At 45.1% G+C, this 27,866-nt stretch overlaps 1 protein-coding gene and 1 pseudogene across 6 annotated transcripts; one reads left to right on the forward strand and one right to left on the reverse strand.

The window, feature by feature from the left end:
* The first annotated feature begins 1,301 nt into the window (after positions 1–1,301).
* On the forward strand, positions 1,302–6,735 carry LOC108401231 (C-type lectin domain family 10 member A-like). 6 transcript variants are annotated; one of them, XM_037026894.2, is made up of 10 exons: positions 1,310–3,157; positions 3,786–3,932; positions 4,582–4,698; positions 4,984–5,079; positions 5,167–5,238; positions 5,311–5,382; positions 5,537–5,623; positions 5,716–5,867; positions 6,112–6,218; positions 6,351–6,735. In XM_037026894.2, the coding sequence occupies exons 2-10, from the start codon at positions 3,863–3,865 to the stop codon at positions 6,496–6,498; spliced, it is 921 nt and encodes a 306-aa protein (XP_036882789.2). In that variant the 5' UTR covers positions 1,310–3,157; positions 3,786–3,862; the 3' UTR covers positions 6,499–6,735. The 6 variants fall into 6 exon arrangements, with proteins under 6 accessions (XP_017522527.1, XP_073091022.1, XP_073091023.1 ...); XM_017667036.3 differs by having other exon boundaries at positions 3,832–3,932; XM_017667037.3 differs by having other exon boundaries at positions 1,313–3,157; positions 3,844–3,932.
* A 9,017-nt stretch (positions 6,736–15,752) lies between these two features.
* On the reverse strand, positions 15,753–27,143 carry LOC108401216 (complex I assembly factor TMEM126B, mitochondrial pseudogene; annotated as a pseudogene).
* Between the last annotated feature and the right edge of the window lie 723 nt (positions 27,144–27,866).

The following is a 27,866-nucleotide window of genomic DNA, read 5'->3' on the forward strand; positions in this document are numbered from 1 at the left end:
GACTGAGCCTGTGGTTTTCAGATCCTCTGGTGTGCCACAAAGCCTTCCTGCGTCCAACAGCATAATAGTCAGTGGTGAATCATGGTGACCCAGCAAAGACAGGACTGCTAAGGACTTGCTGTGGAGATGGAGATTCAGGTCACGCCAGCAGGTAAAAAAATCCTGACCAGCTGAGGCGCTGGGAGAGGGTAAGAGATGGGGGAAAAGCTGATGGAAGAGCAAAGCTATGATTGTTCAGCCTGAAATAAGTCTCAGAGACAAAAGCATTTAGGAGAGAAAAGGTTACTTGCAATAAGGTAGCAAGAGAATCAGACATTGGGAGGCCAGGCTTACCAAACAAAACCGCAGCAGTATTCAAAGGAAAGCTCTGCAAGATTCCCGGAGTTAATACGTTTTTATCAGTCTGCTCTTGATGGTAAAATGGCACGTCTTTCACATGATTATCAAGTTCACAGAAAGTCATGACACATCTTTAGGCATCAGCTTTGCAAAAGTCAGGGATAAATTTGTTTTTCCTAGGGAGTCAGCAATTTATGGGAAATGCTCAAAGTTTAATTTATTTCTGGGACTGGAAGGAGAACTATTTTTTTTTTTTTTTGTGAAACTCACATGCAATTTATCAGCAAAATCCTGTTAACTCTACCTTCGCAACATACCGAGAATCAGAATACATCTCGCCACCTCCATGTACGTGCCACCATCATCTCTCCCCTACATATCACTATTGCTCCTTATCTGGACTTTGGTTTCCAACCTTGTCCCTTTACACGAAATTCACAACAGTCACCTTACAGAGCATGTAAGTCAGGCCATTCACTCCTCTGCTCCGATCCCTCCAAATTCTAACTTGGAGTAAAACAAATCCTAACAATAGCTTACAAGGTCCCAAGGAGCTGATGCTCCACATTTTCTTTCTGTGACTCAGCTACTTCTCTCTAGCTCACTTCTCCATAAACTCTCTTGCAAATGGTTGATCCTTGTAGATACCAGACATTCTGCCACCCCAAGGCCTTTGCAGTCACTGCGCTCTGTCTGGAGCTCTCTTCCCCCTGGAGCTCCTCATGATTTGTTCCCTTACCTCCTTCAGGCTTTTGCTCAGATACCACCTTCCCAGTAAGGCCTTTCTTGACACCCTATTCTTGATGGCATATTAAAAATGGTCCCTATCTCCCTTCCCTGGTATATTTTCCTCCATAACCCTATCACCATATGACTTTCTATATTTTACTCATCTAGTTTATCTATCACTCACCAGAATTGAAGTTCTGTGAGCTTTTTTTGTCAGTCTGATTACTGACAAAGGATGCCTCTTTTGAAGGAGGGTGCCTGGCATATTGTACACACTCAGTAGGTACTTGCTGAGAGGTTGAATGAATGCAAGTATGAGTAACTAGAGAAACATACCATGTTCTTTGTGGGAAAGATTCAGCAATATGAAAATGTTGATTGTGCCCAAATTGATATGTGAATAGAATACAAGACTGTGGTAAACTCAGAGATGAGCCACCCAGACCATTTCCCCACAGCTTCCAGCAAGGACTTGGTATCCAGTTATAGGGAGTGTGACCTGTGCAAACAGCCACCTTCACTCAGGTCTCACCCTTGTTGGAGTGGCTGGCATCTGGTGACTGATGTGGGGTCATAAGGCCCCGGTTCAGCCCAGTGCTGGACAGCTCCAACACGCATGCTGTTTGAACTCCCAGAGACTCCTCTTGGGTTGGTTGAAACTTTGTGAGGTCATCACAGTTGCTTAACTTCTTCTGCCCACTCCTGCTCCATCCCCTTCCTTTCAGAGGTATTGATACTAGCAAACAGCTTGCACCCCAAATTCAGTCTCAGCATTGGCTTCCAAAGACCCAACCTGTGACATACTAATCTGAGTACCAATTAACAAAGAAAACCAAAACAAGACAACAAAGCAAAACGAGAAATAACCTAAATGTCTATCAATTTGGAGATTGATAAACAAATCATGGTACATATTACGAAATAAGATGAAGATGAGAAATAAATAAAGTACATTTTTAGAACTGATGTGGAGAATAGTACTGGTACACTGTTAACTGAATAAAAGAGAAGCAAGTGACAGAGCAGGATCCCATTTATGCACAAAATATTATCTAAATCGCATTTGTTTCCCTTCTCTGAGACCTTTTAAGATTCTGAAGTTCCTTCCTATTGAAAAGATTGTGTGTATGATCTCAGGACAGCTCCCTTAAAGGGTTTACAGAGTTTAGAGGATCAGATTAAGTCCCTTTCATGAGGACGGCGTGTGTGCAGAGGGCTCAGGCCAGGGTGCCAGGCAGCCCTAGGCTTGATCCTGGCTTTCAATTACCAGGCGTGTGGTCCTGGGCAGGTCACGCAATAGCTTTGAGTCCTAGCCCATCATCCAAAATGCCTCCCAAGTTTCTTTGGGAATTGAATGGTTAATATAAGGCAAGTGTCTGGTATAACCCCCTTTATAGATTTGATGTTCAATAAATGTCCTTCCTTTCCCCAGATCCTCCTCTACCATTCCGGCCAGGAAATCCTATTGTCACCCTCTTCCTTTATTCTGAGTGGAGTGAGGAGAGCTAGGCCAGAGCTGGTGGAGCTTGATGGCTGAGGCCCCAGCTTCCACTCCAGAGGAAGCTCAGAAGCCAGGGACTTGGGTCGGAATTGAGCAAGAGCAGAGAAATGGGCTCCCCTGGACCCAGCAGTGCAATGATGGAGACACGATTCTGGGAAATTCAGAGGCAGGAAGTAGAGTGGGTGTGTGGCAGAGGAGAAAAAACAGATCGCACCTCTGGTCTCTTCTGGTCCTGGTTCCCCCTCCCTGCAAGAATGAGGAAGTCAGGGAAGCTCAAAAGAAGCAGAAAGAGAATAGACACACCCTGGAGGAGAGCACAGCTGGGTCCATATCCCACTCCTCCACACACGCAGCGTCTGCCTGGGTTCCTGCCTGGATTCCTTCTTGTTATTATTTATTGCCCAACGTCAAGGAAACAGAAGATCCCAGATCCCAGGCTGCTTGGCTTTCAGACACAAAGACCAGCAGGACGCTGGTCACTTTCGTGACTCTTCCCTCGGTCACCCAACCCTCCAGGATTTCGTTTTTTCCAAATCTGGTCTTTGCTGCACAGCGAACCCCAGAACCACAGCCTCCAGACCCCCACAGGTGACTGGGCTGGGAATGCAGGGCTGCTAAGGGGGCGGGCGGGCACTACAAAAAGCCAGGACAGGGGACTGTGGGACTTGGGCAGACTGGATGGGAAGAACTATAAGGGGGCAGCTTGGGGACTTAGTGGCCAAGTGGGAATTTTAGACTCCATTCCCTTCACTGGATTCAGCTGGAAGTATGGCAGCCAGACTTCAGACACAAACTGCAACCCACCTCCAGCCCCCTGTCCCAGCTGCACCCCTGACCCAGCTCCTCCTCTAGCCCAACCACAGCTTCATCCCCAAGGTCCACTTGATGCTTAACACCAGTCCCAACCCAGAGTTGACCCAGAACTCTATTCTGTTTCCAGTTTCAACCCATCCATGGCTCCAGCATGAGTGCTGACCTAGCAGGACAGGCCATCTCAGTCCCAGCCCGTTAGGCGCAGTCCTGGCCATGCATTTACATCCACTTTACCACCACCTTCAGCCCCAGGCTCAACCCAACCGCAGCTCAAAGCCCAATCCTGACCTCACTCCAACCTCAGCCCGCTCCCACACCTGCCCCAACCCTGGGCTCTTGCTCAACTGGAATCTCATCTCTTACTTCAACCCTGGCCCCGACCTCCACTCCAACCTGGTCCCAGCCTCCCCCGCTGCCCTACCCCCTGCCCAGCCTAGCCACTGGCCCAGTCTCCATTTCAGCTCCAGCGCTGGTCCAAGCATGTCAATGAAGTATGAAAAATTCCAGCACTCAGAGAGTGAGAAGAAAATCCAGGAGGAGCTTATCACTGGTAAGAGGAGAGGAGTAACGGCCTCTGCCAAAATACCCTCTTAACATGTGCAGAAGGATTTCCGCGGTCATGTCATGTTTTGCCCCTCTACCATGTGCCCTGGTGGGGGTGGCCTCCCTCTGAGGGGGTCAGGCTCCAGCTTCTGGGGGTACCAAGTATGAACAGGGTTCAAGGTCCTCAGAAAGACTGGGACAGGGAGGACCACAGCGAGCCTGGATTCCTGTACTCTGGGGCAGGGCGTGAGAGTTTGCATTGAGAGAATGAGTAGGTGGGTCTGGAAGGGAAACTCATTTGCTAACCTGATAGGCTAGGTTATGAGTGTGAGCCTGCTAAGGGCCTGGCTGCCTCAGCAATCTCTGGGTGCTCCTGCCACCTCTCCCAGTTCTGACGATAGGACCTTACATATTGCCATTGTCCCCTGTCTGTATGCCCTTGTGTATATGTATCCTCAGGGGTGTGAGGGGCCTGTGTGACTGGGAGCTTATGCAGGTCGATGAGGAGTCAGAGGCCCGGGCATCTCCTGGCCCACAGTCGTCCTTGTCCAGCCCCGCCCAGCATTCCTTGCTCCAATTCCGACCGTGACAGGGTCCTGTGGCATTCTCTTCCTCCCCTGTCTCTTTCATGCCCTGACACCCCCCTCCTCTTGCAGGGCTGCCTCTGTCCCAGTCCTTCCTGCAGCGGCTCTGCTCTGGCCCTCGTCCCCTCCTGCTCTCCCTGAGCCTCAGCTTCTTCCTGCTGGTTGGCATCTGTGTGATCGGATCCCAAAGTGAGGGTCACTGGGCAGGCAGGGGCGGGGGCAGTGGTGGGGTGTGGTGGAGGGGCACTGAAGGAGACGGGATGGATGTGCAGCTGCTGGCTCCGTCACTTATCAGCTGGGTAAGGTAGTCAAATGACCGGACCTCGCTAAGCCTTTGTTGCCTCATTGCTGGCTGGCAGAGCACCCGCCCCCTTGGCTCTGGCTGCTGAGAGGACCCAATGGGACAGTGCATGTCAAGGGCCCTGCTCGGTGCTGGCACAGCCTCAGCTCTATTTGTTCCATCCGCCTGACCAGATTTCAAGTCTCAGAGGGACTTGGTGATGGTAAGAACAACTTTCAGAAACTTCGCTTCAAACATTACAGCTGAGATGGAGACACTGAATTCCCAGGGTGAGCCTGGCACGGGAGGGTCCTGGGATGGGGTGAGGTGTGCGGGGGAGGGGTGGGAGCTGAGCCCCAGGTACCCATGTCCTCCAGGTGGCAGTTTGCAAAATAAGGTAACATCTCTGAAAGCTGAGGTGGAAAATAACAAGCAGGAGCTGCAGGCAGGTGAGAGGCCCTCCTGGAGTGCGGGCAGAGGGTGGGGAGGCTCCTGGTGGTGCTGAGTGCCCTCCCCTCCAGCCCAAAGCTTGAATGACAAGGTGGTTTCTATGGAGACCAAGCTGGAGAAACAGCAGCAGGAACTCAAAGCAGGTCAGTCGCTGCTGCCGTCTTCTGGGCTTAATGTGTGTGGGAGGGTAGGGAGGCTCCTTGCTGGGCCCCATGCAGGGACATCTGGACTGCAGGGACTCACTGAGTGGAAGCCACCCAGGGCACCGTTCCCACTGCCCATCTGTGTATGTCCCAGGTTATTCCATGTTGCTTCTGCGAGTCCAGCAGCTGATAAAAGGCATGAACTCCCTGACTTGCAAGATGAATGCTCTCAAGAACAATGGTGAGGGGTATGTGGGAGTGAGCCTGCTCCCTTTTCCTGCCCAAGACCCAGTGGGTAGCATTGAAGACCCTCTGCCACCCCTGGCCCCTTAGGCTCTCAAAATACCTGCTGTCCTACTAACTGGCTGGAGTACCAAGGCACTTGTTACTGGTTCTCTGACTCTGAGAAGAACTGGTTCGATGCTGAGAAGTACTGCCAGCTGGAGAATGCTTACCTGGTGGTCGTCAACTCCAGAGCGGAGCAGGTGAGGGCCTCTGGTGCTCACAGCCCAGGCCATGTCCCACTTCAGGAAACAGTTCTCAGCTGCGGCCGTGCACTGGGCATCACCCGCTCTCTGAGCACGGCCTCGGAGATTTATCAGCCTGGGCAGCAGGATGAACACCCTAAATCTCCTCAGCCAATTCAATGAGCATGTGAAGTTCAGAACAGTGGGTCCAAGGAGTTGGCTGGCGTGGGGAGAAGTCACTGTTGATCTTCTGTCTTTCCAGAATTTTATCCGGGACCATTTAGACTCCTCATTCGCCTGGATGGGCCTCAGTGATCCTGAAGGATTCTGGAAGTGGGCTGATGGGACAGACTATGAGTCCAGCTATAAGTGAGTGTGCGCTGGTTCCCCATACCCTCCTCCTCTAGCATTCCTTGAGATTCTGACCCACAGCCCCTTCTTCCTGGACCTGGCTTCCGTTCCACCTGAGCTTCCGGGCTTGCTGTTGTCTTCTCTCCTCAGGAACTGGGAGCCAAGCCAGCCAGACAACTGGGAAGGGCATGGGATGGGCGGGGGCGAGGACTGTGCCCACTTCCTCCCCAGTGGCAAGTGGAACGACAATGTCTGCCAGAAGCCTTTCCGCTGGATCTGTGAGGCCGACCTCAGCTAGGAGCACTGCAGGCCACTCAGCCTCGGAAAAGCCGGGGATGGGGCACCCTTCCCCAGAGACCCCGAACGAAACCTCTGTGGGAGAGAAATGAGCCCTGCTTGGTTAGGATGCTGCCATTGTTTTGAATTTTTTTCTCCTTAACTTTCAAAAGACTGTGTTATTGTACAGAGTTCCTAGAGTGTTTTTTTTAAATTTCAGCTTTATTGAGGTATAACAGACAAATAAAATTATAACATATTTAAAGTGTACATTGTTCTGATTTGAGATACATATACAGTTCTGAAACATATTTAGTTAAACACATCCATAACCTCACGTTTTATTTTTATTTTTTTCCTTTGGTGAGAGGTTGTGCTCTCTTAGTAAATTTCAATGATACAATACAGTGTTATCAGCTTTAGTCTCCATGTTTTACGGTAGATCTTCAGATCTTATTCATCTTATAGCTGAAAGTTTGTACCCCTTTACCAACCTCTCCCTATTTTCCCCAGCTCCTGGCAACACTTTTCTCTTCCTGTTTCTATGAATTTGACATTTTAAAAAAGATTCCACATATAAGTCATACCAGGCAGTATTTGACTTTCACTGTCTGTTTTTTCTCACTTAATAGAATGCCCTCAAGTTACATCCACACTGTGGCAAATGACAGGATTTCCTTCTTTCTCATAACTGAATACTAATCCATTGTACATGCATACTGCTTGTTCTTCATTCATCCATTGATTTATCCTTAGATTGTTTCCATATGTTGACTATTGTGAATAATGTTGCAGTGGACATGGAGTGCAGATAATTCTTCTATAGCCTGTTGTCATTTCCTTTGGATATACACCCAGAAGTGGAATTATTGGATTGTATGGTAGTTTAGTTCTATTTTTAAGTTTTTGAGGAATCTTCATACTGTTTCCCATAGTGGCTGCACCAATTTACTTTCCTACTAACAGTGCAGGAGGGTTCCCTTTCTCCATACCTTTGCCAACCTAAGTTTTAACCTTAAAAATAAACTCTATTGAGTTATAATTCTTACCTAATAAAATGCACCCATTTAAAGAGTAGAGATGACTTTTGACAAATATAAATACCCAGATAACTACCACCTCAATCAAGGTATAGAGCATTTGTGTCACCCTCACAAGCTCCCTGTGGGGAAGTTGGGTTTCCTATGGCCAGGATCAGGATCCTCACTGAACTTAAACTACCTGATGATGTAACTGGCCTGTTGCTAGGCTACCACTTCCATACTTTTAGGCAATAAGCTATTATTCCTCTATATGGAGAGCTTGGCCCAGTGCTCTGGGTGGAGGCAGAGATGCTAGTGCTCGACCTACTGTTGGAGAACAAGGCAGGTAATAAACCCTTTCACCCCAAAGAACATTTTGCTATCAATCTCTTTGGTCACATTGAATCCATAGAGAACTTGCCCGGGGCTGAAACCCATTGGCAAAACAATTGGCGAAGTTGGCAGGGTTCATTGTTGACCAAGGAAGAAGATAGGCTGCCCTTATGGGAGGGGTGCTTCAGCGGGCTGCCCCTGTGAATGGGGAGACAGTGGATTGCCCCCATTGGGTATGTGGTCTGAGGTGGCTTGCCTCCTAGAGGACTGGGCCCCACCCCAGGACTGGAGGCAAGTGGGGGTGACACCTGAGGCTGTAGGGGTGGCCCTTGGTATAGTAAGTAGGTCTGTTGAGGAACAGAGTGCCCATGAGGCAGCGGGGACTGTGGATTGGCTGCTTCTCACCATATTAAAAAAACTACAGAAGAGAAGGACATGCTTCTGAAAAATACCCAAGAAATGGAGGCATGAGAACGTGAGCAGCAAACTTCTGTGGATTCCCTGAAGAAGGAAATGGCACTGATGCAAGAGGAGGCAGCATGAGAACGCCGGCAGTGAGGTGCCACTGAAGAGGTAAAAGGTTCCTTACCGACCGAGACAGCAGCACTGCCAGGTGCTCTGAAGGAGGAAAAGGCCATCGAGGAAAAAGACAAACTCCTGAGGGAAGCACAGGCAGAGATGGCACGAGAATGCCAGCTGAGAAGCATTGAGGTGAAGGAGGAGAGCTGCTGAAGACTGAGCTGGCACTGCTGCGAGGCGCAGTAGGAAAGGTAAATGCTGTAGCAGAGGAGGTGCTAGGGAGAGGGGAGAGAAATGGAGGAGCTGGGGAAGGATGAAGGGGCGGTGCCGGAGGCACTGAGCCCTCCTGTATTGAAAGCACGCCCAGTGGTTGTAAAGAAAATAAAAGACCCAGCAGCTGAAAGTTCCCCAAGGAGAGGAGCAGCCCCCTCACCAGGTCGTGGAGCCCTCTGTGGTCCACCCCTATACTCAGCCTGAGCTGGTGGATTTGGGCTCCCGGTTTAGGCAAAAGCCCTCGGAGTCAATATCAGCTTGGCTCCTGCGTCTGTGGGACTTAGGGGTGGGTGGAATTGGTCTGTCAGAATCAGAGATGGGAAAGCTGGCTTCCTTGATAGTGTAGCCTGCCTTGAGGCAGTGATTATAAAATGCACACCAGACCCCAGGTAGTCACTCCCTTCTCAATTGGCTGATGGCTGCACTTTGTGCTGTGTGGCCCAGTCAGGGTGATCTACCATCCTCTCCTGTTAGATGGCAGGCGTGTGCTGATCTCCAACAGGTGCTACAAGAGCTAGGCATAAGAAATGCCATCTATAGTCCAGAGAATTATGGCCCAGATGAAGAGATTTTCACTACTGGGATGAGAAATATTGTGCTTCAAATGGCTCCCACATCCCTCTTTGGGTCTCTAGTGGCCATTCTTTCCCCTCACTTAGGGCAGCCCATAAGTGAGGTGACACATACAATAGCAGACATAGGAGAAGCTGAAGCAATGAGAACCCAGAAAGAAATAAGGTCGGCTACTCACAAGAAGAATTTAAAGGGCCCCATGAAGGTTACAAGGACCCAGATGTGGGTTGATTTAATATGGGCAGGAGCAGATGGAAGGAAATTAGATGGGAAGCCAAATAGGATCTTACTAGAGCTATGACAACAACTGAAACCAGAGCAGCAGTTCCAGCCATTAAGACCAAAGAGGCAGAGGTCAGAGACAGAGCCACAAGTCCGGCCTGTGTGTTTGCAAGACTTCCTGTTGGAGAGTAAGCCAACCTCACTCAAGCCCACACAGGAGGATAATCGGGGGACACGGTTTGACTGAGGGGAAGGTCGAGGTATCTTCCCTGAGGGACCAGGGGGGAACCAGAGGCCACATGTTGAAATAGTTATCCATTGGTCCCCAGTGAGCATACAAGAGGTTCTGGCTCTGGTGGACACAAGGGCTGAATGTTCACTGATTCATGGTAACCCTGAGCAGTTCCCTGGGATGGGATATGGGGGGAAGGTTATTGTCTGTCAAATTCTTAGGGGCCATCTGGTCAAGTAAGAAGAAAGTTATACCAGAAGCAGTTAAACCAAATCCCTTTGGGAATAGGGCATCTATCCCCAAAAGAGTATACTGTGTATATATCTCTTACCCCTGAATATATTTTGGGGATTGATATCCTGCAGGGTCTGTGGTTGCAGACCACTGTAGGTCAGTTCAGACTGAGAGTACATGTGGTGAAGGCAGTTCTGAGGGGACATGCTAGGCACCCACCCATAGCTTTGCATGTGCCTCAGCAGGTGACTAATACCAAACAACACAAACTGCCTGGAGGGCATTAAGAGATTGGAGAAACTCTCCAGGAGCTGGAAAAGGTGGGTATTATAAAGCCCACCCATAGTCCTTCCAATTCCCCAGTGTGGCCAGTAAAAAAGCCAGATGGCTCCTGGCGTATGACTGTGGATTACAGAGAACTGAATAAAGTCATACCCCCTATGCATGCTGCTGTCCCCTCTATTGCAGGCCTGATGGATACCCTCAGCCATGAACTAGGAACATACCATTATGTGGTAGATCTTGGGAACACCTTATTTTCCATTGACATTGAGCAGGAAAGTCAGGAACAGTTTGCCTTCACATGGGAAGGATGGCAAAGGAGTTTCACCATCCTTCCACAGGGATACCTCCACAGCCCCACCATCTGTCATGGCCTTGTAGCCCAGGACTTGGCTACATGGAAGAAACCACCAATGGTGCGGCTGTATCATTATACTGATGTTGTCATGCTCACATCCAATTCTCTTTCAGATCTAGAAGGTGCAGCACCTAGACTGCTGCAACATTTACAGGAGAAAGGATGGGCTGTGAACAGTACCAAGGTTTGGGGACCTGGTTTGTCTGTCAAATTCTTGGGGGCCATCTGGTCAGGTAAGACCAAAGTTATACCAGAAGCAGTTATAGATGAAGTCCAGGCCTTTCCTACCCCTACAACTGTGGCATTGCTACAGGAGTTTTTGGGTCTTCTAGGCTACTGGAGAGTGTTTATCCCGCACTTGGCACAAATTCTGAAGCCCTTATACTGGTTGGTACGAAAGGGCGTCAGGTGGGACTGGGATAAGACATGTGCATCTGCCTTTATTACAGCAAAATGGGCAGTCTAGGCTGTGAAGGCCTTGAGTGTGATAGACCCATCAAGGCCCTCTGAACTGGATGTTCATGTGGCTGAAGACAGTTATGGCTGGGGTCTCTGGCAGCAGCTTAAACGAACTTGCCAACCTATTGGATTCAGGTCACAACTCTGGAAAGGGGCAGAGGTATGATACACTTTCATAGAAAAACAACTGGCTGCTGTGTATCATGCTTTGCTGGCTACAGAACCCATCACTGGAATGGCCCTGATAAAGGTAATAACCACCTATGCCATCTTGGGGTGGGTATGGGACTGGACCCAAAAGCCAAGGAGTAGTGTGGCACAAACACCCACACTGGCCAAGTGGGGTGCTTACCTACAGCAGCGTAGTGCTCTTTCTAGTAGCCCCTTGAGTGAAGAACTCCAACGCTTATTAAGGCCAGTGACATATACTAGTGAAAAGCAAGAAGAACTTGCCTTTGAATCATTAGCAGCAGAGAGTCCCTATCAGGAGGGAAGAGCCCTTATAACCGAAGATGCATGATACACAGATGGTTCCAGCCATGGGCAGGCCCCAAAACGGAGGGCCATAGCTTTCCATCCTAGGACTGAGACAATATGGATGGAAGATGGTGAGGGGAAAAGCAGCCAATGTGCAGAGTTGCAGGCCATGTGGCTTGTGATCAGCCAGGAGCCCTCCCTATAGTTGTCTGCACTGACAGCTGCGCTGTCTATCAGGGCTTGACCCTGTGGCTACTGACATGGTACCATGCCAACTGGCTGGTTGCTCACTGACCCCTTTGGGGGAAAGAATTGTGGTAAGACTTATGGGCCTGTGGTCAGACTAAAATAATTACAATATGCCATGTGACAAGTCATTTGCCACTGGCATCCCCAGGAAATGGTAGCCCAATGGTTACATCAGTGTTGCCAATTTGTTGCATGTGGGGCAAAAGACAATGTGGGCTCTAGCCCATCGGTGGGGTTTGCCTTTGACCTTTGAAGAAGTTAGTAGAGCCCAGCAGGAGAGTGTCGTGTGCTCCAAAAGGGACTTACACTGAGTTCCACAGCAATATGGGACAATAGCTAAGGGGCCTATACCCCTCGTCAGGTGGCGGATAGACTATATTGGGCCTCTACCTGTGTCAGAATGATATTGGTATGCCATGACTTGTGTGAACACAGCTACTGGACTTCTGGTTGCTTTTCCTACCCATTGTGCAGACCAGCAGATGACCAAAAGAGGCCTGGAGCATCTCTTTGCCACCTATGGCTGATCACAAGTAATTGAGAGTGATCAGGGCACCCCCTTTACTGGACATACACTGCAAGAATGGGTGCCACAGCTGGGAATCAAATGGAAGTTTCACATGCCATACAATCCTACTGCAGCAGGCATGATAGAGAGGCACAATGGCTTGTTAAAATCCCGACTAAAGTCAGACACCAATAGTCTGCAGGAATGGTCAGTCTGCTTATGGACTGTGCTACAGCGTTTGAAAGAGAGACCCTGAAAGGGAGCCCTGAGCCCCACAGACATGTTAACACATATGGCTACCTCCCCTGTACAACTGCAAGTACAAACCAAGGAAGAATCACTGAAGCCAAGGTTCGGCCACAGGAATAACATCTTGCTGCCAGCACCAACTGCACTGAACCCCGGAGACTCCATTGAGTGGACGTGGCCTTGGACCTTCTGACACATGGACCAATGATGGCTGGCTCTCCTGGCACCTTGGGGGCAAGGCCTGGAAGCTGACCTTCTGTGTATTCCTGGAATAACAGCAGAGTGACCCCCAAAGGTCACAGTAGTATATCCTGAACAGCCAGAAGGTAGGAGCATCTTACCAGGGAGTTTTGTTTTATCATTATGGCCAGTACATGCACCTCCAGCAGAACTATATATAGACCCCTCAGTAACCCCATGGGGAAAGGAGCAAAAGTCTGGTATACTAGACCTGGACGGGACCCCCTTCCTGCCACAGTCCTATCACAGGACCACTCTCTTGCATGTATCCTACCTGATGGACAAGATTTGCCTATGTTGGTGTCATTAAAACATGTGTCTTATCGCCCCTAAGGTCTTTGTGAATTGGGAACTTCCTCTGGCTTGAGGATTATTATAATTTTTGTTATTAGGAACCTCCTCTGGCTTGAGTATTATTATAATTTTTCTTACCTGTATCAAGATCTTGTTGTATCTTAATTTTTGTTATTATCTAGTTGTTGTTATCCTCTGTTGCTATTGTGGAATCTGGCTACAGTGCTCCAGCTTTCTCCCACAGGGACCATTGCAGAAGATTGAAAGCATGTAGATTATAACGTGAGAATCCTGGAGGGGTGGAGTGTGGGGAAGTTGGGGTTCCTATGGCCAGGATCCTCTCTGAACTTAAACAACCTGATGATGTAACTGGCCTGTTGCTAGGCTACTGCTTCCACACCTTTAGGCAATAAGCTACTATTGTGCTTTATAGAGAGTTTGGCCCAGTGCTCCGGGTGGAGGCAGAGACGCTAGTGCTCCATCTACTGCAGGAGAACAAGTCGGGTAATAAAGCCTTTCACTCCAAAGAACATTTTGCTGTCAATTTCTTTGGTCACTTTGAATCCATAACAAAATTACCCGGGGCTGGAACCCATTGGCAAGACACTCCCCCAAGCCCTTAGCAGTCTAACCCACTTCCTTGTCCCTAGGCAGCTAATGTTATGTTTTCTTTCACTACTGATTGCTTTTGCCTGTTCTAGAATTTCATATAAATGAAAGAACATAGTATATACTGTCTTGGGAAACCTTATGTATTTCATGTTCTGATTATAACCTTAAAACGGAATAGAGAAGTTAGGAGAGGCCTTGAAAAGTCCTATGTTATTATGAAAAGAACATTTTCTTTTCCTATAAATTTGACTTCAGTTCACCTTTGTCTCTTAAAAGCTGTGCAAACATAGGGTGATGAGGAAAGACTACTATTTAATTCTTTGAAGGTCCCAGAGTTGTTGGAAAAAGTAAATAAAAATCTCCAGGTGTACTGGTTAGCTGTTGCGGTGTAATAAACCACCCCAGTGCTCATTGGCTTAAAACAATAAGCATTTATTACAGCTCATGAGTCTATAGGTCAGCTCGGTGTTTATTTGGTGTGTCCAGGCTTGGCTCATCTGAGCTGACTTCGGTCACACATTTGTGGTCAGCTGGCAGGTGAGTAGGGAGCTGGCTGGTGTAGAACAGCCTTACTCCCATGTCTGACCTTTGGCTGCTATGGGCTGGGTCAGTGGGGACCACTAGGCCATGTTAGGCTAGCCTGGGCTTGTTTGCACAGTGTTTGGGCAGGGTTCCAGGGGAGTAAGGTGGAAGAGTGCAGGGACTCTGGAGTCAGTTTTGGAACTGAAGCATCATTTCTGCTGCTTCCTATTGGCCAAAGTATATCACAAGGCAGTCCACCTTCAAGGAGTTGGGAAACAGACTCTACCTTTTGATGGAGGAACTACAAAGTCATATTGTGGAGAAGTTGGTTGTAGGAAGGGGTGGAGATTGTTATTTTTTCTATCAACCTAACATACCAGGGGAAGCATCTTAGCAATAAAGACCAGCTCATCACTAAATGTTCCCATTAAGAGAGGGCAGGACCCATCCATTGCTGTCTTACTTGTCCTCGGAAACTGCCTGGCAAGAGGAGGTCCAAGCTAGTGTTCATTAAAAATAAAGAGGGTGATGTCAGAGGGAAGGACAAAAATTTGTCTCCCAGGAGGCAGCACCCCTGCACTTCTTCCTACCCACCTGCATCACATGAAAATTGTCGGGCAGGAGCAGAGGTCTGGTGAGAAGGGCTCCTGGGGGACTGGAACTTTGGGGTCTGCAGGGCACTGCCCAGTCAGTGTGCAAGAGATTCCATGGGATGCAGGGCACCCAGCTGCTTCTGTGGGCACCAAACTCTAGGGCCCAGGGCAGCCAAGGGCACAGATCACTAAAACATACCAATATTATTCTAAACTAACAACTACAAGTTTATTTCTCTCATCAGTTTATGCAGCCCTTTTAATTAATCCTTGTTCTGCTGGGTGTTGTAGGTTTCATGAAGCATTCAGGTTTCATAAAGTTCTCAGGGTCTGGACATGAATAGTCCTGGAAATCCTGACTTATTGTGATTCTAGCACTGACAGGTGTCTGAGCAATGTCTGCTCAGAAGCCCATACTCATGAATCTGTTCCTTGAAATAATAGTATTTAAAAATATTTGGTATACTGCCTTTCATGAGGCTTTCAGACTGTCCTTTGTTGAAGACACATTTTTTTTTTACTACATAGCTTGTAACAGGGTCTTTAGGTAAGCTTCAGAAGGACAAAACGTACTGGTAAGTTTCAATGGCTACCATTAATTTATTACAATAATCAGTAACATCATAATGGAGGAGAAAAATGTTATCTATTGAAGAATAATATTGAACTATTTTATGAGGATTTGATGAGGATGTTTTATGAGGATGTTTCCCAAAGACTAAACACATTTTATGCAAAGTGAGGTCATTGACATTTTCCAGTCTGTAATGCAGAGTGCACAATCTCTGAAACATGTTTATATTATTAACATTTTGCCAATATCTAAGTAACCTGGGGATGGCTGAATTCCTTTTTTAAAATGTATTGAGTTACTCAATATTTGTTGAGTATCTGCTGTATACCAGGCAAAAGAAACAGAAAAAAATTGTCCAGAACTATTTTTAACTCTTTCACCAGTGTCTGAGTCTTCATCATAACAAAATCCATTCTGCTGATTTCGTATCCACTCATTCTTCGGTTAATCTTCACGTTGTCTCCAGTGTACTTTCCGGTATAACTCCATAATGCTGTAGACCACTAAATGTTCAAAAGATGGTCTGAAAGACTATAGGAATTGCTGTGGCTTTTCTCTCTGATTGACAGAACAGCAGCCAATAAAGCAAAGCCCTACTTTTGGCGGCAGTGGAACAGTAAGTATGGTACTTGACTGCCAGATGTCCAGTTTTAGAAAAAGCCAAAGCACTGGGATATAAAAATACACATACTATGCCAGTCACTGAACTTCTCAGAACACAATTTTCCTTGCTTATATTACCTGACTATAAAGGATCTGTTACAAGGCGCTTACAAGCGACTATAGTAGGCAAACAGGGAAGTGTAGTCAATAATGCATATGTCTTCCAAGCACCATGTTTAACCCTGGAGCAGTGTCAGAAAATAAAGTTTGCCAACATTCCTGAGAAACCAGCTGTGGTTCCAAAGAAGGCTGTTCCATGTTTATTTAAAGCCTTTTTTTCCTAAAATAATCAATTTTTTCTATTGTTTTAATGACTATTGATCTTTTGAGTTTGGCATCTCTTAGCGAAAGACTGGGCGGACCACGTGTGTATGTTGCCATCTTGATGTCCTTGGGCGCGAACCCAGCTCCCTCCCTCGGGTCCGCCTGTTAAGTCCTCTTTGGATTGGGCGGCTCTTCCTGGACATCTCTGAAAATGGTGTTGACGTAATTAAGAATATGGAGCACCCCAAATAGACCTCTTTTTTGTTTTGTTTTGGTTTCTGTTTTTTACTTTCTCTAAAGGAAAAGAAAATATCTTTGCAATTGTCCAGTGGTCTTCTAGGAAATCCCCAAAATCATTTAGGGTAATTTACTCAAAATTTAATTTTTCTGAAAAAAAAATTTAATTTTTCTGAATTGAAGGTGTGATCTTGAGAAGGCAAATTTAAAAGTTATCAGAGAATCGGTCATTTGATTGGGATAGCAGCATGAATGCTGGAAATAAGGAATGGTTGAAGCTTTTATAAGAGTGACAGTGCAATATTTAAAAAATAAAAATAAAAACTACAGAAAGTGACACAATTCTAAGAAACCTTAATGCATTCAGCAGTGAAGAACTTTGTTTTAATAATCAAGGACATAACAAATTCATCATAAAGCACCAAAATGTATTATGATGAGATTCAGAATCTCTGCTCTCTGAGCAGACTATATAGGTAATAAAGAATACTTTTTACTATTTCTTGTTTAGAGCAGATAAACATCTTAAGACCACTTTGTTATTTTAACAGAGAGAAAACAATTTTAGCCTCGCATTAACATCATGTTTGTCAGGGAAGTGTTCTCATACTTCAGAATATGTTATTAATAAACTCACCAAAACTAAACCAATGTTGCCAGAGTTTAAACATATTTCATCCCTTCTATTCAGAGTCCTTATTCACAGGTATTATATGTAGTCCGAGAAAAACAAACCTCATTTCTGCAAACCTTCTACAGCTTCCTATATCTACATGGGTTTTGTCCTTCACTATCATCTTTCATTTGCTAGAACAGCTAAACACTGTAGGGAAGAAACAACTCTCTTCTTCCTTGATAAACAAAAATCTCACATATTTCCTTGCATACACATTCCTATTTCTTTGCCATCATTGTTTGGGCATAGTCTTAACCACATTGATTAATTATAACTGTTAATCAAGGTGAAACATTTCTCTTTCACGTGGAAAGCTGGGAGGTAGGTAATTGAGAGCTGTTTGTTACATACCAGGATCTAGAAATCCAATAAGACTCATGTTCACAAAAATACTAATCCTGTAGCTACACACATTCCTTGCATACTTTTATAAAGTGGCAGAAAGGAATTTTTAAAAATAACCCATGTCAAGAAGTACGAACAGTGTGAGATTCCTTTGAAGGGTCTGATGTTGTACCCTACTTGCAAGGTAATAAGTTAGTCTTCATCATTTAATAGATACTGTAGAAGATTTGACACTCCTGGATCAGACATGAAGGACTTTATATTACTCACAATACAGCAAACAGCATGAACAGCATGTTTGTCTCAGTTCCCTTGTTTTCCAGGCCCAAGGGGTAATATAGAGGAGCCCAAGTGAATGGGGCACATGCATGAGCTTTGCATCATAGCTGAGGAATCCTGAGGTTAGGGAACCCAAATCTTTTATAACAGGCAGTTAGGCTGTGACTCCTTTGCCCTGGGTGGAAACCTTATCTTTAGTATACTGGACAGTAAACACTGGAGACAGACTCTATTTCTATTTTTCCCATGCTGTTTGCTCTACAAATACCTTTGAAAAGACAGTCTGAAACACAGGCAATCAGTGTCTCTGATCACAAGATGTACACAAATGAGAGAAATCCATGAAGAATTTTCTTCCAAGACCCTAAATATACAGCTCCTCTGTAATTGATACAAATAACAAACAAATGTATATATATTAAAATCATATTTGGCCATCAATGTTTCCATATTCTATCTCAGAAATTATCCAGGGGTATCCAAAGATTGCCTACTGATTCATTTAATTAAGGTCTTAAAGTTAACTAAGGATCTTGAAAATTGTGTTTAAGCTGGAATACCATAGAATTTTTTTCTTAGTTTTTTTCCTATTTATTCTTAATTTTTTATATCTTAAAAATTATTTTTCTTTATTGAAGTATAGATGATATACAATATTATATTGGTTTCAAGTATACAACACAGTGGTTCAACAGTTGCACGCATTATTAAATCTTCACCCCAACAAGTGCAGTTACTGTTAAAATAGAAAGATATTACAGAACCATTGGCTATATTCTCCACAATGCACTACCATCCCCTTGACCAACTTATATTATGAGTGAGATTTTTGTGCCCCTTTATTCCCCTCATGTTCCTCACCCACCCACTCCAACCCCTCCCCATGATGACCACCAACTCATATTATGAGTGAGATTTTTGTGCCCTTTTATCCCTCTCACGTTCCTCAAACGTTTCTCACCCACCCACTCCAACCCCTCCCCATGATGACCACCAGTCACTTCTCAGTGTCTATGAGTCTACTGCTGGTGTGTTCATTTTGTTTTGTTTTTCTAGATTCTGCAAATAAGTGAAATCATACAGTATTGTTTTTCTCTGACTGGCTTCTTTCATTTAGCGTAATACCTTCTAGGTCCTTCCATGTTGCACACCATAGAATTTAATTGCTATTGCCATAAAAAATTTTTCTTTGGAATTATAATTCAATTTAGTTGAAATTTTTTTCAAATATTAAATCTTATACTTCACCCTTATCAAATTAGGGAAGGCATATTGCTGCTTTTAAGCCAAAATTATTAAACCAATCTGATCATCTGGATTTAGATTCTTACAGGGAAATGCTTCTAAGATAACAATTTCTGTGAGAAGACATTTTGTTTCTAAAAATGTGAACATTCAGTATATTAGAAGTTCAAACTTAAGGAAAATTAAATACATGCAAGGGTGTATTAGTCTCTATAAACTAATGTGAACAGAGCTTCTTTAAGAGACTTTATAATTAATTTATTAATAATCTTCAGAGGATTCATAATCCAGAACATCTTTTACTCTCACACAATGAGAGGCAATGCCTTTTTTTTTTGGTATCATGTATATACACTTAAATGAGCAACATTGTGGTTACTAGATTCCCCCCATTATCAAGTCCCCACCACATACCCCATTACAGTCACTGTCCATCAGCATAGTAAGATGCTATAGAGTCACTACTTGTCTTCTCTGTGCTATACTACCTTCCCCATGCCCCCCCTACATTATGTGTGCTAATTGTAATGCCCCTTTTTCCCCTTATCCCTCCCTTCCCACCCATCCTCCCAGTCTCTTTCCCGTTGGTAACTGCTAGTCCATTCTTGGGTTCCGTGAGTCTGCTGCTGTTTTGTTCCTTCAGTTTTTTTCTTTGTTCTTATACTCCACATATGAGTGAAATCATTTGGTACTTGTCTGTCTCCGCCTGGCTTATTTCACTGAGCATAATACCCTCTAGTTCCATCCAATGTTGTTGCAAATGGTAGGATTTGTTTTTTCTTATGGCTGAATAATATTCCATTGTGTATATGTACCACATCTTCTTTATCCATTCATCAACTAATGGACACTTAGGTTGCTTCCACATCTTGGCTATTGTAAATAGTGCTGTGATAAACATAGGGGTGCATATATCAACTTTTCTCAATTATAGTCACACAGAGTCTGCAGCTTCCATTCCACAACCTCAGACACCAATCAATAGTAAACACAGAAACACAAAGACTCATTAGTCCAAGAAAGCAGAGGCAGGGACCAGGAAGTAGTCCCAAGGCAAACCAATCTGGCCCTGCATATTGAGCAACAAAACTCATGACTTAAAAGTTCACTTGCTTTCTGGCAAGAGTACTCCATCAAGAAGTCTGTTCCTTAATTTCTGGGAACTTCCCCAGGTGGCCCTTTAATTATGCAAAGGGACCCTCTGTAATACAATGGGATTTTCTTCAGAAAAAGAAATTTGACTCCAGAAAGATAACACAACCCCGTGGGTGGGCATATACTAAAGTTTGTCTAAGTTGCTTTGAGGGAAAACAAATCTTAGCTAAGGGGGAAATGAGACTGTGGAAAGAATGGTGTGGCATTTTATCTTTCTTGGTTTGAACTCCTATTGAGTCTTCTATTAATAGGGCTCTTTAGCTATAAACTACAGAAACTACTAGAACTAGGCTATAAGGGGGAAAAAAAGAGCATTTATTATAAGGTTATAGGGTATCTCACAGAATCCAGAGCAGAATAGCATCTGAGGCCCTGGGCAGAAAGAATAGGAGCTGGAGTCCTCCCTCGGTTTCTCATGTCTGACTGCCACCCTGCTTTATTCTTCACTCTTACTGTAGGCCATCTTTCTCTGTTTCTGTGGCAACACATTAATCATGTTTTTTAAATTTTCTAAATGTTATGATACTTTGACATCATGCAGATAACCCCAGTCTCTATGGATTTTTTTCTTGAGTGCTCCCTCACCAGGCTGGCAGGAACTCAAAACAAAAAACTTTCACAGGACTGATACAGAAATAGAGGTAAAAATTCTATTTGAAAGAAAGTCTTCCTTGAGGAAAATTTAATTTTGTATAGTTTTTCTTCAAGAAACCCTAAATAGGAGTTGGACACATAAAGAAAACAGCAAAGAGTAAGAAACATCCCAGTCAAAAAGAAAAGTTGTAAGTAGAGGAAGAAGCCACAGAGAAAATTGAAGCTGTAAAAGTAAACTTAAAATACCATAAACATAAAACCGCATCTGAGGTATTGAGTATGGATTTGAGAAAAGAACCCAGAATGCAGAGGAAAAGGGGGAAAGGGACCATAAATAACAGGAAAGTGGGAGCTCAGGATGATTGAGGGTAGAGATACAAAATTTGAAAAACGGTCTTCAAGTAGAAGAAAAGAGAACAAATGCAGTAGGAAAAAAGTTCAGCCACATGACATGAGCCTATAAAAATGAAAATGGGAATATATTTTACTCACAATAGTTTCAAAAAGTAAACTATAGGTACTGGACATAGTTGAAGAAAACCACAAGACCAACTGGAGGACATCAAACAAACTCTAAGCACATGGATAATGGTACCTTAGATGGCAAGATGTAATTTCACAAAAATGTCATTTCTCCCAATATATAAATTTAGTGCCATTCCAATTAGAACCCAAACAGGGTTCTAATTTTTTAATTAAACTTTTTATTTTGAAATAATTTTAGACTCACATAGGTGTTACAAAAATTGTACAAAGGGTTCCCTTGTGCACTCCCCCCAGTACTAACATCCTACATAGCCATAGAATAATTACCAAAACCAGAAAGAAAACTGACATTGGTAAAATACTGCTAACAACTACGGGCCTTATTTGGATTTCACGTTTTTGGATGCACCCTTTTGTTTGTGTGTTTTTGGTGTATAGTTCTAGAGATTTTATCACATGTATAGGTTAAAGTAACCATTACCCCAATCTGGATATAGAATTTAGGCCACAGAGAAACTGCCTCTAGCTACCCATTTTTTTCAACCACTCCCCACTCCTCTAGCCTTTCCTAATCTCTGGCATCAACTGGTCTCTTGTCTGTCACTGTAATTATGTCATGTTGAGAATGTTATATAAATGGAATCATACAGTATTGACCTTTTGAGATTGGCTTTTTTCCCTTGGTGGGTATCTCACTTCCTGGCTGGATGTTGGTTGTACTCCACAGACTCCTGGACCCACACTGAGCTGCCATCTGAGTAGGATGCAGAGAGCTCTGGGGGAGACTGGCGGTGTCCTCAGGAATTTTAGGGCAAGCATGTCCTTCTTTACAGAAAAGGTCTGAAAGCAAAAAACCAGGGCCAGAGCTGCCCCATTCACCAGCTGATCAGGCTGTGCTTGGTTGTCTGGGGCATAGATCAGAGAACTGTGAGCCTCCTGGACCCCCAGGAATGTGTTTCTGCCGGCATCAGCAATCGCACTACTGCCTCTGATAGCTCAAGGGCTAGAGCAGATTTAAGGGCACTTGTTCAGGATGGGCACGCATAGGACTGACCCTGCCTGGAGCGAGGCAGGAAGAGGTGCGGGTGTGCACCTGCATTACTGGTCCAAACATGTGTCCCGCCTCACTGACCAATGCCCAGGAGGGAGGCCCCACACTGCCCCCTCCCTGCTGTGGTACCAGCTCCTGGGACAGGTGGAGGGCAGAGGAAGGAGCTTTCCCAATGGGTAGCCATAATATTTCACAGTCATGGAAATCAGGCATCTAAAACGGAATGTTATTTATTTCTCTATAATCAATCTCTGAAGTACATGTTATGTCTAATGGCAGAAAATCACCTTGCCGATTCTGGATAACCTGATCACTTGCAGATTTTTCCTCCTTTTCAGGCATGGTCTATTCTGGATTCTGTCCTGTGGATAAAGTGAAGGTTCCTATGGCCAGGTTCCTCACCTGAACCTAAACTACCTGATGATATAACTGGCCTGCTGCTAGGCTGCAGCTTCCACACCCTAGGCAAGAAGCTATTATTGAGTGAGTCACTATATAAAGAACTCAGCCCAGTGCTCTCCCTGGCCGCCAGCTGACGAGACAGAGGCTGAGGGGAATTGCAGACTTACCGGATGCAGATGTGATGCTAGCACTTGACCTGCCAGTGTGAGAATAAAGCTCGGTATAAACCCTTTTACCCCCAGCATTCCATTGTCATTCAGCCTCACCGAATCCAGAGTGAACTTGCCTGGGGCTGAAACCCTTTGGTGAGACACCCTCCCTGCTCTGTTGAGCTCCCAACTTAACGTACATTCAATCTTCCTTGTCCCCAGAAATATAACCCCATCAACAATCTAAGCTCCAGTTCCTGTTATAGGACCCACACCAGTGACTCAGGCTTAGACTCTCCTCTTTCTTCATAGCTCTTCTCCACCCCAGTGGAACCATATCTCTCTCTGCAAGGCCAGGGAGGCTGGCATTAGCATGCTGTCTCAGGTCTGGGCTGAGGTTTATGCAGTCAGCCCTCTGACTGGCAACATGGAAGCTTTGGCTATTGATATGGAAAGTCAGACTTTGGGAATTTGATAAATCTTTTCTGTCCTCCACAGCCTGGCTCTTGCAAATCCAGAATCACCTTGGCTTTCAGAATGTTGCCTCTGTTATGAATTTTAAAGATCTATCCAGAAATCCAGTTGAATGTTTTGTCTTGGTCTATGTGCGTGTCTGCCCCAACTCAGGGTAGAGACTGAGGAGAGTCATCCCTGTGGCCTGATTGGTGGGCAGGACAGTGGTTACACAGAGGCTTGACTGTGGGGACAAAGTGGCCTCATCTATTGCTCCAAATATTGCCTACTGCATGCTTTTTATTCTTTTTGCACTGCTTAGATTTTCTAATGGTATAAAGTGTATTTTTTTAAATTAAAAGGAGCCACAAATAAATGAGATTGAAAATACTAATTAGGAATTTTCACCAACTTGCACAAGCTCTCTGAGTTTGGAATGAGTAAGTCAAAGTAACATTGCAGTTGTCACCTCCACTGCAAAGACACAAGCAAACAATTCTGGCCTGGCTGGGGAGAGAGCTGGGGCACAGCAGCGTCACAGGCCCCCCAAGGAGGAGGCTGTCCCAGCGCTGAAGAGTCGGAATGCTTGGGGTGGACTTGGTTAGATGAGGGTGTGTAACTGGTGGCAGGTTCTGAATATTAAGAGTATCACTTTCTTTTCTCCAGAAAGTGGGGAAGGGACTGGAAGGAATCACAAGTAATCTGGCACTACTGATGAATCGGGAGGCTCGTAAATTGAACAAAAAGTGTTACTTAAAAGCTATGTTTTCACAAGTTAAAATGACAGCCACCACCACCCTGAATTTTCTTCTGTCTGTCAAGAATATATTTCAAAAGAAGACTGTTCCTTAATTTTAGGAAACTTCCTGTGGATAAAGTGAAGGTTCTTGTGGCCAGGATTCTCACCTGGCCCTGGTCGGCTAGCTCACTACACATGGGCAATACGTTGTTATTGATTCTATATAAAAAGTTCTGCCCAGTGCTCTGGGCGACATGGTGGCATGGCACTGCAAGGCTGCAGGAGAGCAGAGATAAGACTGGAGTGGTGGCAGCACCGGGGACAGAGACTGAGACGGCTGTGGGAGTAGAGAGGCCCAGAGGCAGAGACCAGCTTGCTGCATGCAGACTTGCTCTGAGTGGACAGGATTCTGGTGATTGACCTGCCACCATGGGAATAAATAACATTCCACTGTCATTTCTTTGGTTTCATTGAATCCATCGTGAACTTGTCCAGGACTGAAACCCATTGGCAAGACAGTTCCCTTGCTGGCTCTCAGGTATTCAGTTATACAAGACCCTTTTCTGAAAAAGGACTTTGGTTTGAAGGGGATAGAACTGCTCTTGGGTGATCAAAAGCTTTCCTAAGTTGCTTCTGGGAATAAGCAGTGTTAGGTAAGTTGGGGATAAGACTGAGGAAGGGATGATGTGACACTTGTTTCCTTGGACAAGTTTGAACCCCTCCTGCAGTCTTCTATTGGGAGAACCCTTTGGTTGTACACTACAGAAAATCTCTAGATTTAGGCAATGCAAAAAGACCATTTCTCGTACATGGGTGTCTCACATAACCAGTGAGGGGTTGAATTGTGTCCTCCAAAAAGTTGTGTTGAAGTCCTCCCCCCCAGTACCTGCGACTGTGGCCTTATTTGTAAGTAAGTTGGTTGCAGATGTAATTAGTGAAGAGTAAGTATAATAGAGTAAGTTGGGTCTTTAATCCAATATGATTGATGTCCACGTAAGGCAAGAAGACACATAGACGCACAGGAGAGAGAGCCATCAGTAGAAACTAGAAAGACCTACAGGTTTCAGAAGGAGCATGGCCCTCTCACTTCACATCTTGATTTCAGACTTCAGCCTCCAGAACTGTGCGACAATACACTTCTATTGTTTTTGTGCCACTTTGTTAAGGCAGCCCTAGGAAACCAATAGGCAACCCAAAAGCTAGAAAGTGGCTAAAGCCCTGAGATAGTCTGGGAAGGAAAGCTGGAAACCTGAGGGCCTTTTTCCTCTATTTGCCATCTGCTTTATTTTTTTTTTCGTTGCAGACTGTCACTCTCTGCTCTTTGGCCAACACTGTCCAGGTCGTCTGTTCCTTCCTTTGTTCAGGTAGGCGGGTCTGGGCAGCATCCAGCCCAGGTTAGCCCCTTTCCTGCTTCACTCCCAAGGGCTGAATTATGACTGGTTTAAGCCTTTTATGGGACGCCCCCTCTCTTTTGTTGGTAATTGGTTTTGGGGTGGACATGTCACTCATGACTTCTGGCCAGTGACACTTGAGGGTCTGGAAACCTGCAGGGGCTTTTGTTGAAGATTTTCTTCCTTAATGCAAAAAGAAAGAAGTCTAAGGGAGGAACTCTGCTTGTTGCTTTTCTACTTTGGACGGTTCCTTGTTGAAGACATGATGTTCGGAGTAGTGGCAGCTGCATCATGACCATTAAGGAAAAGCCAAGAGTAAGGAATCTATTTAACTGCTCTAGCAGTGTGAACCTACATTAACACACTGGGGGAAGGCAGAGAGCTGGGTGTTTAGTGGATGCAGTAGTGGTTTGATGCCATGCACTGAGTAAAGTGCTCTGCACATCCTGATTCTCATTTGGAATGAAAATATACACTTAAAGTTAACCTACTTGAAGTTTTGGGAATAAAGGCAGACAAGAATCTAATCCAAACAAAATGTATGAATCATTGCTTGAAAGGAAGACATATGACTCTAGAAGTGCTCCCAGAATTATTAGGACTTGAAATGTCAGAATGAGTCATAACTGGTCATGTTTTATAACTGAAAAGGCAATCCCATTTTGTATTATTCATGTAATGCATGGTTACTTCATGGGGGGGATAATAACAGTCTATTGACATTTTTTCCCCTAGTCTATTGACAATTGATGAAATGGTTTCAGAATGAGGAAAGAAAACCCTTAAATAAATCAGGATAAGCAGTGCACGACCCTCCTTACTGCCTAAAATTAGCCAATTCATAAGTTAACACATAAACTCTCCAGTTTCCTACCTTGACCATAGTGAACTGCTACTAGGAATGGAGTAATTCTGTCCCAGAAGATCATAAGGATCAGAATGCTTATATAAACTAGACTGCCTCTGACATCTATTAAGAAATTGCATCGATGGCAGTTGCAAGAAACTAAAAAAGATTGTTCCCTTCTGTCAGCAAAACTGTTTGTTGAGCTATACTCTCTGAAGTCCCCATTGGGTTCTGTTGATCCAGCAGACGTGACAATGGGAAGTGACCATGATGGCACTAAGCTTCCCTGACATCTGTCCACTCGTGTTAACCCTGGACACTTACCCACTCACTGATCACCGATCAGGGCCAGTCCCAAGAGAGAGGCAGGTCTATACTTCTCAACATAAGGGACTGGGAGTGACCCCCTCTTGTCTACACCGTCCTCATTCCACCAGGCTCTTCAGGACTTTCCTGAATGCTCAGGATGTCTGCTTCCTTAAGGGCAAGATCTTCTCATCTTCACACTCATTAAGTCAAAGAGGGGTGGAAACATGCCCTCTGGCTCCTTCTGCCTGAGAACCACCTCACTTCCTTACCTGATCCTGGATGCTGGCCCTATCAACAGTGTAGAGTACAAATTGCATATCTTGTAGAATTCAGTAAAGCAGGCAATGAATCAAACTCATAATCTTCTGTTTGGAATCTGAGGGGACTCAACACGCCTTCCTTGCTCCTCCGAGTGGAAGCCACCCACAATGGCTGTCTTCCTCCAACATGCTGAGATGCCGCTGCCATGTGCAGCCCCACCAGCCCACCACCACCAGGAAGTGGACCAGCTCCGGGGTCCGCCTCATTGTTGTGCCTGAAATGGCAGCGGCAGCCATGGGTGCTCCCCACTGGAAGTATCTCCAGTTATTTCGATAGTTTTGTTTTCCTTATAATATTTTCAAATTCTCTTCTATTCATCCAAACTTATCAGGTATATTTATTTTATATTTACCCAGTAATTCCAACATCCAGACTCCACTCAGATCTAATTCCATTGTTTGCTATTTCTGCTGACTCATTCCTGATGCCTCATTTTCTTTTGTGTTCTGTGATTTTGTTTACCCCTGTAAATTCTTAGTTTTTGGAACTTTGTCTTCTGAAGTTCTTTCAGGTCTGGTTTAGTGATATATTCGGCCAGAGATGATTTGTGTTTGCTTTACTGGTGTAACTCTGGGTGGAAAAATTCCAGGGCAAAATACCTTTGAAACCGAAATCAGTCAAAAGGAGAAATAAAGTGGGCGAAACTCGTTTATTGCTTACAAGCAGTTGTCCACTTCTGCTCACCCGTGTTTCTCACGACCCAGCTGACCCCACCCAACCTCTCCAGTCCAGATATGCCCTCGTTCCCCTGTGTCATTACCTATTGATATGGAGATGGACTATTTCTCTCCACCCCTTGGAAATACCGACTGATATGAAGATGCACTAAGGCCAGGCAAGAGATTTTGGAAATATTGCAATTTTACCTACAGCCCACTCCTCCAGAAATCTCACCTCACAATCTACTCATCCCCATCTTCCACAATGGCCCCTGTGCAAGAATAACCAGACTAATAATG

Source organism: Manis javanica, chromosome 4, assembly GCF_040802235.1.
Source record: "Manis javanica isolate MJ-LG chromosome 4, MJ_LKY, whole genome shotgun sequence".
NCBI classification, from domain to species: domain Eukaryota; kingdom Metazoa; phylum Chordata; class Mammalia; order Pholidota; family Manidae; genus Manis; species Manis javanica.

Excerpts from the sequence above, each read along its gene's own strand:
- LOC108401231 (XM_017667036.3), top strand. The coding sequence starts at position 2,598 with ATGGCTGAGGCCCCAGCTTCCACTCCAGAGGAAGCTCAGAAGCCAGGG. Across the intron at positions 4,699-4,983 it reads CTGTGTGATCGGATCCCAAA|ATTTCAAGTCTCAGAGGGAC; the intron begins GTGAGGGTCACT and ends CCGCCTGACCAG. Across the intron at positions 6,219-6,350 it reads GACTATGAGTCCAGCTATAA|GAACTGGGAGCCAAGCCAGC; the intron begins GTGAGTGTGCGC and ends TTCTCTCCTCAG.